This window comes from Pinus tabuliformis, chromosome 7 (assembly GCF_031772625.1).
Source record: "Pinus tabuliformis cultivar Carrire ecotype Pingquan chromosome 7, CPIR1, whole genome shotgun sequence".
Taxonomy (NCBI): domain Eukaryota; kingdom Viridiplantae; phylum Streptophyta; class Pinopsida; order Pinales; family Pinaceae; genus Pinus; species Pinus tabuliformis.
In genome coordinates this window covers 1,741,536-1,756,462 of record NC_142293.1, presented here as the reverse complement: position 1 = coordinate 1,756,462, position 14,927 = coordinate 1,741,536, and the positions used below count along the sequence as shown (strand labels likewise).

The 14,927-nt window shown below is 39.0% G+C and overlaps 1 protein-coding gene across 2 annotated transcripts in view; it reads left to right on the top strand.

Moving 5' to 3' along the window:
• LOC149244847 (3-dehydrosphinganine reductase TSC10A-like) overlaps positions 1-14,143 on the top strand; it is a 31,760-nt gene extending 17,617 nt beyond the window's left edge. Inside the window, exons 2-3 of one of the 2 annotated variants that reach the window (XM_089457567.1) lie at positions 13,027-13,204; positions 13,644-14,143. In XM_089457567.1, the coding sequence (XP_089313693.1) occupies positions 13,027-13,204; positions 13,644-13,936 (471 nt within the window). In that variant the 3' untranslated portion in view covers positions 13,937-14,143. The remainder of the gene's footprint in view (positions 1-13,026; positions 13,205-13,643) is intronic. The other variant, XM_089457568.1, reaches the window with a different exon arrangement.
• The last annotated feature ends 784 nt before the right edge of the window (positions 14,144-14,927 follow it).

The window sequence follows — 14,927 nt, the reverse complement described above, 5'->3', positions numbered from 1 at the left end:
CATGACAACATGTAATAAACAAGATCCTGCATCAACATCAATCATGGATCAGTACAACATAATGCAGAAAGAAGAAGTACATGAACACATCATATACCTCACCACCAAGAGCCATCTAAAGAAGTGGATGTCACACTGTTAAAGCTACTCAGATCATTGCTCTCAAGGCATCGATCGAAGGAAAATGGCTGCTTACACATGAATGTGGGCATCTACACTGGCACTTAGAAAAGTGACTGAAAGAAGAAATGAGAGAAAGACAAATCTGAATACACCATCAGATTTGTGGCGTCGAGTAGTGCTGAATCGACTATCCAAAATCTGAATTCTAAGAAGTTGAAAATTCGGAGCTCAATGAATCTTTTAGATTCTCTTGGGATTCCTCAAAGATTTTGTTTCAGGGATGGACTGAAAATCCGCTGCTCAGATGTCATATCTGATTTCACCATTAGGATCATTGCAGAAAACCATGAAAAACAAGTATAAACTTGACCATATTCTGACAAAGTGAAATTTTACCTTCTTGGGAAAATTTCATGCCTCATGGTTTCGCATGCGTTTTGGAATTGACAAGAAGATGCATAACTTAGATTGATAAATGGATAGCGCCATCGTGTTCGTGGCGACGATAGATGTAAAATCTATATAAAATTTGTCAATTTCTGAGAAGTTGAAAATTTTGCTCCCCTGCAAAATTCATAATCCTTACATTAAAAATTATTACGAAAAACCTGCCCGCCTTCTGCGTCGAAATCCATCGCTGCAGCCCCTTCCTTTTTGCACAAAGAAAATGACAAATTTATATCAAAATTCGGGTGGGCTTTTCAAAGAGGGCTCCACTGGCCTCTTGGTAAAAGATGGCAAATTGTTAAGGTGGTTCCCGATTCGAATCCCGGTTGAACCTACCATTGTTTTGTTGTATTAAAATGGTGCAGATACCCGTAACCGTGGCATTTACGGTTCGGTGTGACCATCGTATATCTTATACCAAACGAATCACTGTCGAGTATTAATGTTATTCCCGGGGTAGGCGGTGGCTTTGGGTGGCGGGACCACATACGTGGCCGCCTACCCAAGCCCCACCGAAACGCTTCGTTATAACCGTTCACAAAACTTTTGGTTCATGTGACTTGGTTTTGTCACAAGCACGTGGGTTTGTTTCTTTTATAATGGAGTTGGTTATATATAAAACCAACCTTATATTTAGACCACCATTAAATCATGCTTGAAGTTTTGACTCCATTTTAAAGTCACGTTGGTTTTGTTTATTAATGGCGTATAGTGGTAACAACCATACCCTTTATAATATGGTTTGTTTTAATAATCACCAATCACTTTGCCCCTTTTGACTTTTTAATATAACCATAAATATTAATTTTTTTGACTTTTGGTTATTATATGTTTTTTTGTTTTATTGTTTTATATAGTTATTTTAATAACTATAAAACAAAATTTTGTTATATAATTATTTAATAACCAAAAATGATTTTTTGTTGTCTCTTGCGCAGGTTTAAGAGGTCATTGATAGGCTGCCATGTGTTACTCGCTGATGGGCTGTCATGTGGGTCCAACTTCTTTATTGGGATGCCATGTGGCACATTGTGGACCCCACTTTTTCCCTTGTCATGTCAAACTTTGAAGAGCTCTATCTTTTGCATACGAGCTCAGTTTGACGAACTGTTCGCACTTCTGTGATCAGGACGACAAGATCTACGATCTGGTCCTAGGTTTAAGTCATTCCGATGACTTTGATTTTTGAGCATCCCTGAGTCCTCCTTGTCCTGTGTGTTTTCCTGAAGATCCACCTGGATCAGATGGAAACTTCTTTGTCATCATATATGAAATTTCATGTCTTACCTCAAAGGTCTAGTGGAAGGCGCATATGTGAAAGGGCCAAGATTGACAAGCTAAGAGACAAGAATGTCTTTGTCAATTGACGAGAACATTCACGTCTCACCTCAATGGTGGAGAGGAAGACATGACAAGAAATAGGCCGAGATTGACAGACTGAGGAAGAAGAAATTTCTTGTAAACCAACGTTCCGTTAGGTTATCGAAAGGAGTTTTAGGGTCATGTTAAGTGATTTTAAGGGTAATGGGCCTAAACATTAAAAGCCATGGGTTCATCGCTTTGGGGCTTATGTAAACCGCTCGACAATCTTGATTATGGTTGTAGCCCATGGTACATGGAGCTAAGGTTTGAAGTGTTTGGGTCTTCAAGATTTCACAAGTCATTCTACAGTCTTGATTGCTATTCAGCCTGCACTACAAGGAAAATAAGGTGAAGGCATATGAGGCTTATGAGGACTTGATCTACATTCTTGATTCCATCCAAGAGTATAATGATCTACAGTCTTGATTTTGGCGCCATAGTAAAATGAGGTCTATTTTGATTCTAATTAGCAACATTATTTCAATTAGCTATAGTTATTTGGCCTTGGAGAGAATTTGAAATGAATGGGGAAACCACGTGAAGCATGAAAGAAAAAACGGATCGATTCAATCCTACCATGTGGGAATAAAAACAAACTAGCAAAAATTATATAAAATGAAGTTTGAAAGTTGTGTTATAATATTTTTTTAGAAGACTTGTTGAATTAATTTTAGAGAGACCTAGTCCGATTATTTAAAATTGGCTAGTGAAAGAGACACAAAAAGAAAGAAGAAGACTTGTTGAATTGTTAAACTAAATCTACCAAATGAAAAAGCTTGAAATAGAGTTGATTAAGAAAGAGGAGTGGAAAAGATAAATAGTGAAAGAGTAAAGAGGAGTAATGTCAAAGATAATCAAAGGTACATCATTTAAAAACCAGGAAATCTAGTGAAACAAATATTTGTTTTGTTAATATATCAAGGGATTGGTGTCACCTTGAGGTAGAGGTCTAAAAAGAAACAATAGGTTGGAGTCTGTGTGAAGAGGGATTTGGCACTTTCAGTGAACTGCAGCATGTGAAAAAGAAAGGTTGGAGCCTCTTGTATGTTGTTGCCTACAAACATTGATGTAAAGAGGAGACGTGGGTGCTTTCATTTACATCAAAATAATAATTATTGGTTTTATCTCTTTATGGGTTTCCACTTATATCTGGTGTCTACATGTGTTTCTTTTGATTTCATGGTTAATTGGTGAACACCTATATAGCTCTGCTCATTGTTAAAGAAGAAATTAGAAGATTGTTAAGTTTGTTAAATTTGTTCATTGTTAAAATACACAAATACTAATTCAACCCCCTCAATGTTTGGCTAGTTTCCAACAGTTTCTTCTTGAGCTTAACCATGATCCATCACCATTGATTTGTCGCCATTGTAGTGTTAGCATTGATGTCAAGAGGGTCTTAGAACTATTTTTCATATCATTGATGTCAACCTGATGATGATATCCCTCATGGTTGTGATGAGATTTCATTGGTTTGATGCAGTGATCATGTTTAGATGCTGAGGTGGTGATCCATGTAGAGGTGTTTGGCCCATAGGCCTCCATGTCCTTAACTTGATGTTGAGGTTCTTAGGCTGTTGAGGAATTTTGGTGACTTGTCAAGGCTTGGACAAGTCCTACAAATGATAAAGGAGGCATGCCAAGGAAGAGATTCAAGTTTGATTGAAAGATTTATGGTTTTGCTTAAGATAAGCCACAATTGCATGGAGTTAAACCTCCATAGTGTGGATATAGGCTCTTACCTACTAGGAGGCCAATAGGAAGGGTGCAACTATGATTACAAGGAGCTAGTTATCATCCCTATGGATCTGGCCTAAATGTGAAAATATCTGCATTCCTTGTGCATCATCAAAAAAATTAGGCCATGGTATTTCCTAGAAGCTTCAAAATTGGTTGAATAAGTCCTCCATTGAGTGTGAATTCTTTTCATGCACAAATAGTGATGGTCATGGGTGGATTTCATCAAAGTCGAGCACCTATGAACTCAGTCCAAAAGAGGAAGTTTCCCAACACATTATATATATCTTATTTTGGATCTAAGATGGGGTTGGTTCTTTTGTGTGAGAAAGTTACTATAGTGTATTGAGAGCCAATTGTAAGAGGAGAGAAATAGTTGTGATAGATTGTTGAAGAACACCAATTTACTGCAAAACTTTTTGTGCATGCTACATAAATTATTTGATGCAGGATTAAAAAGACATTAATCAAGGAGAATGTTGTTATCATGGAGATTGAATGTTAGCATAATTTATGTAACACATTGTATTGCTAACATGGTGTATGTAGGGGTTTATAGCTAGATAGATCATATTTCTATTCCAGATTTTTATATGGCTGAGTTTGTGCATTCATATTTGTTATGTTGGAGATGTTTTTGAGAGTGTGTATGCAGGAGGATTGTTGCATGGTTTTGTAGATCCATATAATGTTGTATTTTGTAGTGAGGGTTTGATTTATTAATATGGTTGTGTGTGTGAGAGCCATAGCTTATTTGTATGGTGCAGATTATTATTGAGTGTTGAGTCATTGTGTTCAGAATATTTGTGCTACTAGTGGTGTTGTATTTAGTGTATGTATATAGGAGGTTGTTGTGACTGCAGATTCATACCTATATTGATGAGTATATTGTGATAAGATTGATTATGGTTGATACATTGTGTTGCAAGTGATTGTATTCAGTGGATGAGTTTATTATATGTTTTGAACCCAATTATACAATTGATGAAAATAGGTTTAGGGTTGTTTGTCTCCAGAGTATTGGGCCATAGTTTGAAAATAGATGAAATGAGCTCCATGAGATGTGTTGAAGGTTGGGGACTTCAGTGAGAAAGTGGTGGCTTACATATTCAAGGTGTAGCAACATCCTTCAGGTGGTGGCCTAAGAAGGTAGGAGTGGTGGCTTCCATCCAGTGGTGGTTGGGCAAGGTTTTTTGGGAGTAGTGGCTTCTAGCAAGTATACCATGTTAATTTTAGGTATGTTCTATGCTAGAGCAATTTATTTCAATTTTCACAGTTAGCTCAATATCTTTTCCAAATTAGTAATCACATCAACACTAAAATAAACTGCAGATAGAACATAAATGTAAATCGCAAAAGACAAGCCAAGACAAGAGAACACAAGATGTGGCGCTAGCGAGGGACAAACTTCAATGTGGGGAAACCCTTGATCAATTCTTCTTATATTTTCTTCAATAGTTCAGCAGAGAGAGAGAGAGAGAGTACATTTACAACTGAATTCAACACCTTGACTTATCTAGATGAGAGCATAGATCATCTCTAAGAAGATGATACATGAGATCAGTTGAAGACATGCTGCTTCAACTGATTCTCCAAGGTGACTCCTTCACCTATCATCGTGTTGCATCTCATCATCATGTTGCACGTCACTGTGCTACACCATGTTTCACCCATCATCACAATGGTGGACCTCATGACTGCAGCACCTAATGTTGTATTGTTGTCCCATGTGTCATGATTGAACCATGTTGTCCATGTTTGCTATCCCATTGCTTGCTTGTTGTCCCTTGCATGCTTGTTGTACCATTACATGCTTGGTGTACTTGCTGCTAAGTACCATACCGTTGTCCCAATGTTAGTTTGATGTCCCTTACATGTTGATGTACCAATGTGTTATACTTGCAGCACCATGAACTTGCTATGTCATACAGTTGCACCTCGCCATTGTGTTGCCCCTCATTATGCTATAATACACTTCGTCACTATACCCATCATGATGCAACATTCATCAACATGCTGCTGCAATATATCATCATCATTTCTTCTTCCATCATCATGTTGCTTCAATGTATCATCATCTGCTTCCATCATCATGTTGCTTCAATGTATCATCATCACTGTTTTGAGGCTTCTTTGTTTGTTGCATTGCATGAATAGTTAGGGCATTTTAACAGCAGTCCTAACAACCTTCAAAATGTGGCCAGAATAGCCCTCCACAACTGTGGTTGCCTTTCTAAGAGGGGAGGAAAGCCTTGGCTGCAATGCTTGGTTGTTCCAATCCCTATTCCACCCTTTGGCCTCCTCTTATCTACTGCGGCTTGCTACAACAAGTTGTCCCTTAGCAGCAACAACCCTTCTAAGGGATATTCCTTCACCTAACTACCCCAAAACATTCCCCATGCCTCTTAACCTCAAGATATGGATTGCGGCCCTCTTCAACAACTCCTCAGCCTCCTGGAATAGCCTCCTAACTCCGCGATGTTCTCTTCTAAGCTTGTTATGGCTAGGGTATATCCATACCACCCTTAGGACAGCATATAGGCTTCCCTTTTGATAGCGTATTAAGGTCTCTCCTTAGACCTTCCATGGTTGTGTATTATTACATCTTCATAGGGCAGCATTAGGGCTTATCCATAGGACAGCGTTAGGGTCTGCTGTTAGGCCTCCTTCACCCTGCTATATCTCCCTTTCCTCCTGTGTTTAGGGCTTCTTCATTAGGGAAGCATAGAGCCTAGGGCGCTCCCTCTAGATTAGGGCAGCGTTATCCCTTAGGATCTCTCCTCCTACTAAAACCCAAATACAAGTAGAGAGGAAGAGACCCCAAGTGTGTGTTGAAATGACGTGAAGGCCACATCTATTTATACTAAAACGTTGAGCACAAGTGGGGTTTATTTGGTTGCTAGCCGACCTTGACGGATTGTCCCATAACACAAATAAATTCATATCTCCATGAATGCTTATCGGAATCGGATGATCTTTAGATCAATCCTACACCTCTCGATGAGAGGGATCCAAGAAAAATATCAGTTGCCATTAATAAGATGACCCACATGGAGTTTGGCCCTAGTTTCCAATTTTAACACTCCCTCTCAACTAGGGAGAACTCCATCCACTAATTCATATGTCCGACTATACTATCTCTGCCATCAGTGCCCTGCACTGCTATGCTTTGTTTTTCTCTGCTCTGCTATGCTATGCAGAACCATGAAGAAGAAGAATTGATCGAGAATGTCTCATACCATTCTCTACTGACCGAAGTCAGTTTCATCTGAAGAGAGTGTCTCAAACCACTCATATTAATCCCAGATCAGTTGGAGGTCATCCTAGCATAGGGAGTACGGTAGATAGAATGATGCATCCATCGATAGTACTACTATGGTCCCTAACCCCATTTCCCTACTCATTGATCAAATGAGAGGTACTTCCCATGAGTCCCAGACTGCATGGGTAGGATGCCTCGATAGGAGAACTAATCATCCTGTCCCACAGGGGAACTAATAATCATGTCCCAAAGTTGCCACGGGGTATCACAGGGGAAAGCTAAGCCATTCACCCTGTACAGAGCTCATCATTAAGGGAGGGTGAGTCGCCCTATGGTCGTGTGTTGCTCCAGTAAGTACCCCAAGCCCCCCAGAGCTCCCAGAGCTCAATGCATGCAAAATGCAGGACCCTTATAAGAAGGTCTCTCAATGACTCCAAGTCATTCAGGAAAGTCACAGGTTTGACCTTTCCCCGGGGCTTTGACAAAATGTCTGTAACCTGTACATCAATCTCAATGTGATGGAGCCTCCTCGCTCATCGACTTACCATATCCCAGATAAGGTAGTATCTGATGTCTATCTGTTGGAGCAATCATCGAATACAGGATTCTTCAACAATCGAATCCCCCCCTGTTTGTCACAGAGAATCACTGTGGTATTCATCATGTGTACAAACAGCTCACTGAAGAGCTTCCACAACTAGGCAGCTTCACACAAGATCATACTCGCAGCTATGTATTCGGTCTCGGCGGTGCTTATAGCAATCTACTTCTGCTTCCTGCTCATGCATGATATCGAAGTAGAATCCAAAGAGAACCAACACTGAGAAGTGCTCTAGTGATCCTCCACATTGCCTGCCTAGTCAGCGTTCAAATAATCATGCAACTTCATATTTACAACAGTGTATCTCAATCCATGAGAGATTGTGCCCCAAAGATATCTCAGAAGATTCTTGGCACCAATCCAGTGAGGCTCAACCAAATATGAGCTCACCATGTTAACTGCAAAAAATATATCCGGACTGAAGTTCACCAAGAACATCAATGCAAATGAGTTCATGAAACTCAGAGACATTTCCCAAATCTGGTCCGGCATCATCACCATATAACTTCTGAAATTTAGGATTCTCAAGGTAGTCACAGGCTTACAATTTACCATTCCACATCTGAAATCCAACTCCCTCTTACTTTTGCAAGTGAGAGGGTCTGCACCTACCAGAAATAGGTTGTTCTTAGAAGGTGCCGGTATGAGAGGTCTATCATCTACAACCTTCAAACAATGGTTTGGATCGGCTTCACTCTTAGTGAATCTCATCTTCATCTGACAGCTATCAATCCTCTCATATCAAACCCGGGGTGATTTTCTTCAAGCCATAGAGGGCTTTCTTCCACCTGCACACATGAGATTCCCATTTATGAATCTCAAACCTCCTCGGGTTGTTTCAAACCTCTGGACCTGCTACATGAGGGGAATGCTCCCCTTCTGAGATTTTCCTTCAGTACATCTCAGACATGTACCTTCATGCTCCTTTTGAATTTAGGCATCCCTATCATCATCTAACTCACAGACCTCTGGTGCTATGTTCAACTGACATGGTCTCCAATGGACTTTCTGCAATTTGATACAAATTGCCAACCCTGAAACCATGAGTAAAAGCATCTTTGAAAATTCTATTTTCAAACACGTACCTTTCTATCGATGAATGCCACCCTTAAACCTTTGACTTCCATTGCCGAAATGGACACCAGGTTCTTCTTGCGATCAGGTACATAAAAGAGATTCTGTAAATGAATCGAGTTACCCTCATTCAATTGAGGAGTAACACCCTTTCCGGGATAGGTGGCATCGGCTCCAAGTATAATCCCACGAATGTTTCCATCTCTACCAAATTAGAGAGAGAGCACCCTTCTATCTGATGTAGTGCCTTGAAGCACTACAATCAATAAGCCAGATTCCCAAAGAATCTGAAGGAGAGGGCCAAGATAACACTTCTTTATCTTATTGGAAACAACATTTAATTCTTCATACCCAGGGTTCCTTGCTTTCTCTAAAGAGTCGGTCGTGTCCTTGATGACCTGCATTACCTGTCATTCCTATGGTCATTGAAGATGTCCCTGGAATGATTGTTATCATCATCAAGTGATGTGTTCCTGTTAGTTAAACACTCCTTCGCATAATGGTCGAACTGCCTTTCCTTCCACCCTTAGATCCAGACTTCCCATAGAAGTGATCTTCAGGGAGGCCATCAGAAACTTCCATTGCGCCATTCTGGTAATTTTCTCTACTTTGACTTCACCTTGGTGAATTAGAAGAGGGATGAGGAATCCATTGATCCTTTTGTCCTTTCACAACTATCTTTGGTGATTTCTCTTTCACTCTTGCTTGGGCTTTGTCTTCACCTTAGCTCCAATACCATGTTAGTTTTAGGTATGTTCTATGCTAGAGCAATTTATTTCAATTTTCACAGTTAGCTCAATATCTTTTCTAGATTAGCAATCACATCAGCATTAAAGTAAACTGCAGATAGAACATAAATCTAAATCGCAAAAGACAAGCCAAGACAAGAGGACACAAGATGTGGCACTAGCCAGGGACAAAACCCAATGTGGGGAAAACCTTGATCAATTCTTCTTATATGTTCTTCAATAGTTCAGCAGAGAGAGAGAGTGAGAGAGTACATTTACAACTGAAGTCAACACTTTGACTTATCTAGATGAGAGCATGGATCATCTCCAAGAAGATGATACATGAGATCCGTTGAAGACATCTGCTTCAACTGATTCTCGTGTTGCATCTCGTCATCATGTTGCACCTCACCGTGCTACACCATGTTGCACCCATCATCACAATGTTGGACCTCATGACTGTTGCACCTAATGTTGTACTGTTGTCCCATGTGTCATGATTGAACCATGTTGTCCATGTTTGTTGTCCCATTACTCGATGTCCTTTGCATGCTTGTTGTACCATTACATGCTTGGTGTACTTGCTACTAAGTCCATACAGTTGTCCCAATGTTAGTTTGTTGTCCCTTGCATGTTGTTTTACCAATGTGATATACTTGCAGCACTATGAACTTGCTATATCATACAACTGCACCTCACCATTGTGTTGCCCCTCATTATGTTATGATACACTTCGTCACTGCACCCATCATGTTGCAGCATTCATCAACATGTTGCTACAATATATCATCATCATTGCTACTTCCATCATCATGCTGCTTCAATGTATCATCATCTGCTTCCACCATCATGTTGCTTCAATGTATCATCATCATTGTTTTGAGGCTTCTCTATTGACTACATTGCATGACTAGTTAGGGCATTCTAACAACAGTCCTAACAGCCTTCAAAATGTGGCCAGAATAGCCCTCCACAACTGCGGCTGCCTTTCTAAGAGGGGAGGAAAGCCTTGGCTGCAATGCTCAGCTGTTCCAACCCCTATTCCACCCTTCGACCTCCTCTTATCTACTGCAGCTTGCTACAGCAAGTTGTCCCTTAGTTGCGGCAGCCCTTCTAAGGGATATTCCTTCACCTAACTACCCCAAAACATTCCCCCTACCTCTCAACCTCAAGATATGGACTGCGACCCTCTTCAACAACTCCTCGGCCTCCTGGAATAGCCTCCTAACTCCACGTTGTTCTCTTCTAGGCTTGCTATGGCTAGGGTATATCCATACCACCCTTAGGACAGTGTATAGGCTTCCTTTTTGATAGCGTATTAAGGTCTCTCCTTAGACCCTCCATGGTTGCGTATTATTACTTCTTCATAGGGCAGCGTTAGGGCTTCTCCATAGGGCAGCGTTAGGGTCTGCTGTTAGGTCTCCTTCACTGTGCTAGATCTCTCTTTCCTCCTGCGTCTAGGGCTTCTTTATTAGGGCAGCGTAGAGCCTAGGGCACTCCCTTTAGATTAGGGCAGCATTAACCCTTAGTATCTCTCCTCCTACTAAAACCCAAAGACAAGTAAAGAGAAAGAGATCCCAAGTGTGTGTTGAAATGACTTGAAGGGCACCTCAATTTATACTAAAACGTTGAGCACAAGTGGGGTTTATTTGGTCGCTGGCCAACCTTGATGGATTGTCCCATAACACAAATAAATTCATATCTCCATGAATACTTATTGGAATCGGATGATCTTTAGATCAATCCTACACCTCTCGATGAGAGGGATCCAAGAAAAATATCAATTGCCATTAAAAAGATGACCCACATCGATTTTGGCCCTAGTTGCCAATTTTAACAGACCTACAAAATCAAGGGAGGGGTAACTTCCATCAAGTGGTGGCCTGCAAAGTTCTTCATGGTTGTTGTCTAGAGCGAGTAGCACCTCACATGATTAGCAAGTTGTGGCTTGCACACTAGTAGTGGCCAGTGAATTAAATGTAAAAGCCTTTTACATAATAGAAGAGACAACGAAGAATACTATATGCCCGCGGTGGTTTTTACCCTTATGCTTGTGTTATTGATTTCATGTCTATATGCATTATTGCTCTTATGGTTGTTTGGTTTATGCTCATATAATTTATATGTTTATGTGTTGATTTACTAATATGTTGTTAATTGGTTAATACATGATTCAATAATTGTAATCAGACAATTTTAAAAGTGATAAAATATATCATAAGGCACACTATTGATTCACCCCTTGTGACTAGTGTCGAAGGTTTCTAACATGATCCACAGCCCCCAAAATAAATTAATTAATTAATCAATCTATCTTGACCATAATCCATGGCCATTGATCCACACCAAAAGGGATTCCCATTTATTGGATGATCTTCCGACGCTTCCACTTTTGGTTAAACCAAAGAGGAGCGTTCTCCTGACCAACCAGAACAGCTTCAGTTTTTACTCACTAGCAACTGCCCCAATTGCTTTTACAGAAGTGTCCAAGCATAAAAAAATTAACCTCCACAAATTGTTCAGTCAATTCAGGAGCTAGTGCTGAATCATATGCAAAGAGCACATTGAAAAGCAGATTTACCCTAGGTAATAATATATTTCGAATTACCCCTTGCAGTCTAGAAGCCTCCAACTACTAACCAAGAGCATCCACTTCAACCGTATAAAAACACGGAGCAGGAGGGCACCGTCGCTGAGTAGGGCACTGGGGATGGATGAAGGTAGATAACACACCATTCACGCTGAATCTAGTCAATGCCCTTGGAAAAAGTAATGATCATTGATGACAAGAGATGAACGCTAACCAATCCGACATGGCCAGCATGAATTTCATTCAGTTCTGGCATATGCTTTATCAAAATATATTTGAAAAGAAAAATGGCTTCTCACCAAAGTCCTGCACCCATTCAAGCCCCCCCAGGCTGTTAAAAGCTCAATAAATATGCCCTTCTTAAATCCAGTTAGCTCCTTGCGTACTATCCAGGCTATATATGTATCCTAGTAGCCAGGACTTGGGCTACAATTTTGTGCTAACATTAATAATAGTAATCGAATGACAACCACCCACCAAATCCCTTTTGACTCCTTTAGGAATGAGTTTGATAAGGCCAGGGAAATATGGAAAGACAAACTGTTCAGATTCATGGAACTGTTTTGACATCTTTCATATATTACTGTAACTGTATCTCCAAACGAGCTGCCCTTTGATGCATTGGAAAAAGAGTAAAAAAACTAAAATTTCCAGAGTTAAAATTCCTTACCAATTATAGTCAAAAACCCTACAACTTTGTTACAAATACTTTGACAGTCTGACAAAGCCAGATAGGGTGTTGGTCTTTCTAACAGTAACTTCTTTACCATATTTTGTTTCTCTCAAAAGGAAATGCTACAATCTTGTGCTTTAACTTGTTCAAATTGATTTATTATTCAAAGACAACTGTGCTGTATAGTCTTTGCAGAATCTCTAGCTACATTCTGTCTCCTTTAAAAAGGTAAGTAGGTCCTTCGATTATCACAGATCAAATAACCATGACAACAAAATCTGCTCTATAATCACCTAGGATTCCTTTGGACCTAGGGGGCTACCCTGACCATGGTTCCAATTTTATTTTATTCCAAACTCAAAAAAAATATTCTATGACTTTATGATATGGAAGTGTGATCATTTGATCAATTATGTTTGATTTCCCCAGATTAACCATTGCAACTTGTCTATGAAAAAGGTGGGTGTGTATGGGTTCACAGCATATTCTTCGACTAAGTTTGCGCTACGTGGTCTGGCTGAGGCATTGCAGCAGGAGCTCATTGTGCATAACATCCGCGTTTCAATTATACTTCCCCCAAATACAAATACTCCTGGATTAGTGGAAGGTAATTGACATTTTAAGCTTCTTAAAAATTACTGTACTTTCATATATAGGGGCTGACACAATTTGAATGAAATGTTAGAAACTGGAGATGAAAAGAATTTATCAGTTTTTCTCTTGTTAGTGCTCATTATACGATTAATGAAGTTAAATGGTTGCCCATCTGATAACGCAGCATCCTTTCTAAGAAATTCGGAGGACAAAAGGACACCTAATTTTTTTCTAGCATAAACTATGGGCAATATTTTCTCTTGGATTTTTGGTTTTTTGTCAATATAATTATAAATGAGACAATCCTTTTGGATTCCTTGGAAATAAAAACCCAAAACCATTCCCTTTCTTTTCAACAACCGTGGCTATTCTTCTGCAAACCTCTGATATGCTTTTGATAGCCTTTGCACGGACTACATTAGAAAGAAAATGATGTGGCCTTTGGATTGCAGCAAACAAGATGAAACCAGAGATCACAAAACTAATAAGCGCTTATTCCAGTTCCATGGAGGCTAAACACGTTGCTGAAAAATCTTTAAATGGCATTAAATCGGGGAAGTTCATAATCACTTGCAACTTTGAAGGTTTCGTGCTTTCTATAGCAACTGCAGGGATGTCCCCACAGACATCAACTATCATGGCATTTGTTGAGGTTCTTGCTGCAGGAATTGGACGTATTATTGCTCTATGTCTGCTATGGAGTTGGTACAGCACCGTGCATAAATGGCACAATAATCAAAAGTAGGTTCAAAAACTGAATTGTGCAATTTGTTTCAGCGTCCTGTAATGCCTTTGATTTGCATTTTTCTTCATAGAAATTCTACAAGTTACCATCTTTAATAGATAATTATCCTAATGTCAGTTGGGAGACGAAGCTTATGTACCGAACTAAATGTGGATTGAAATCCTAATTGCATTCCTTTTTTTTTAATGGATGAATAAATTTTTACAACATAGTTTGATAATCAGTGACCCAAAAACACAAACGAACAAATATTTCTTATGCACGATCACTTTTTCATTTATGTTTTAAGCAAGACAGCTACGAAAATATGAGGTGATGGGTTTGTATTAGAGTTTTGAATTTTTTGGGTTAAGATTGTGATTTTTTGTTATTTAAAATATAAATGATTTAACAATTCATAAAATATTAAAATTTGAATTTTCTAAATTATATAATTTAGAATTTAGAATTTAGAATTTTAATAATCGTCCCAAAAATATCTAAATCTCTGTTACTTACATTAAACTTTTTAATATTACTATTTTAATTTTGTGATGGGTTATCAAGGTGAAAACCTTAAGAGTGTGTACAGAATTTTCAAAGCAATATCACTATTGCATTATGGATAGAATAAGTTGAACTTGCTTTGAATAGTTTTCTGGATTGTATATATATGATCACCAAAATAATTTTTTATAAACCGAAGTATCGATGATCTTTAATTTATGTTCTATGAAATAGAGATGGCTTGAGTTAGGAGCATTTCTAAAGTTTATGGAAAAAATATTAAGATGTACACATGTGTGGGTGTAATAAATTTAAAGTATTTTATATAATGAAAGAAATAGAGAAATTGTCACTTTTGGTGGGGTTTTAGGGTTTTTTTTGGGATCAATATAGAACCTTAGCATGTGGCTTATATTTTTTAGAGCAGCACTGAATGGTTTCATGTTAGAAATGGCTTACTTTAAGTTTTTTTTAAGGAGTAACACATTTGTTATCATTTTTTTAT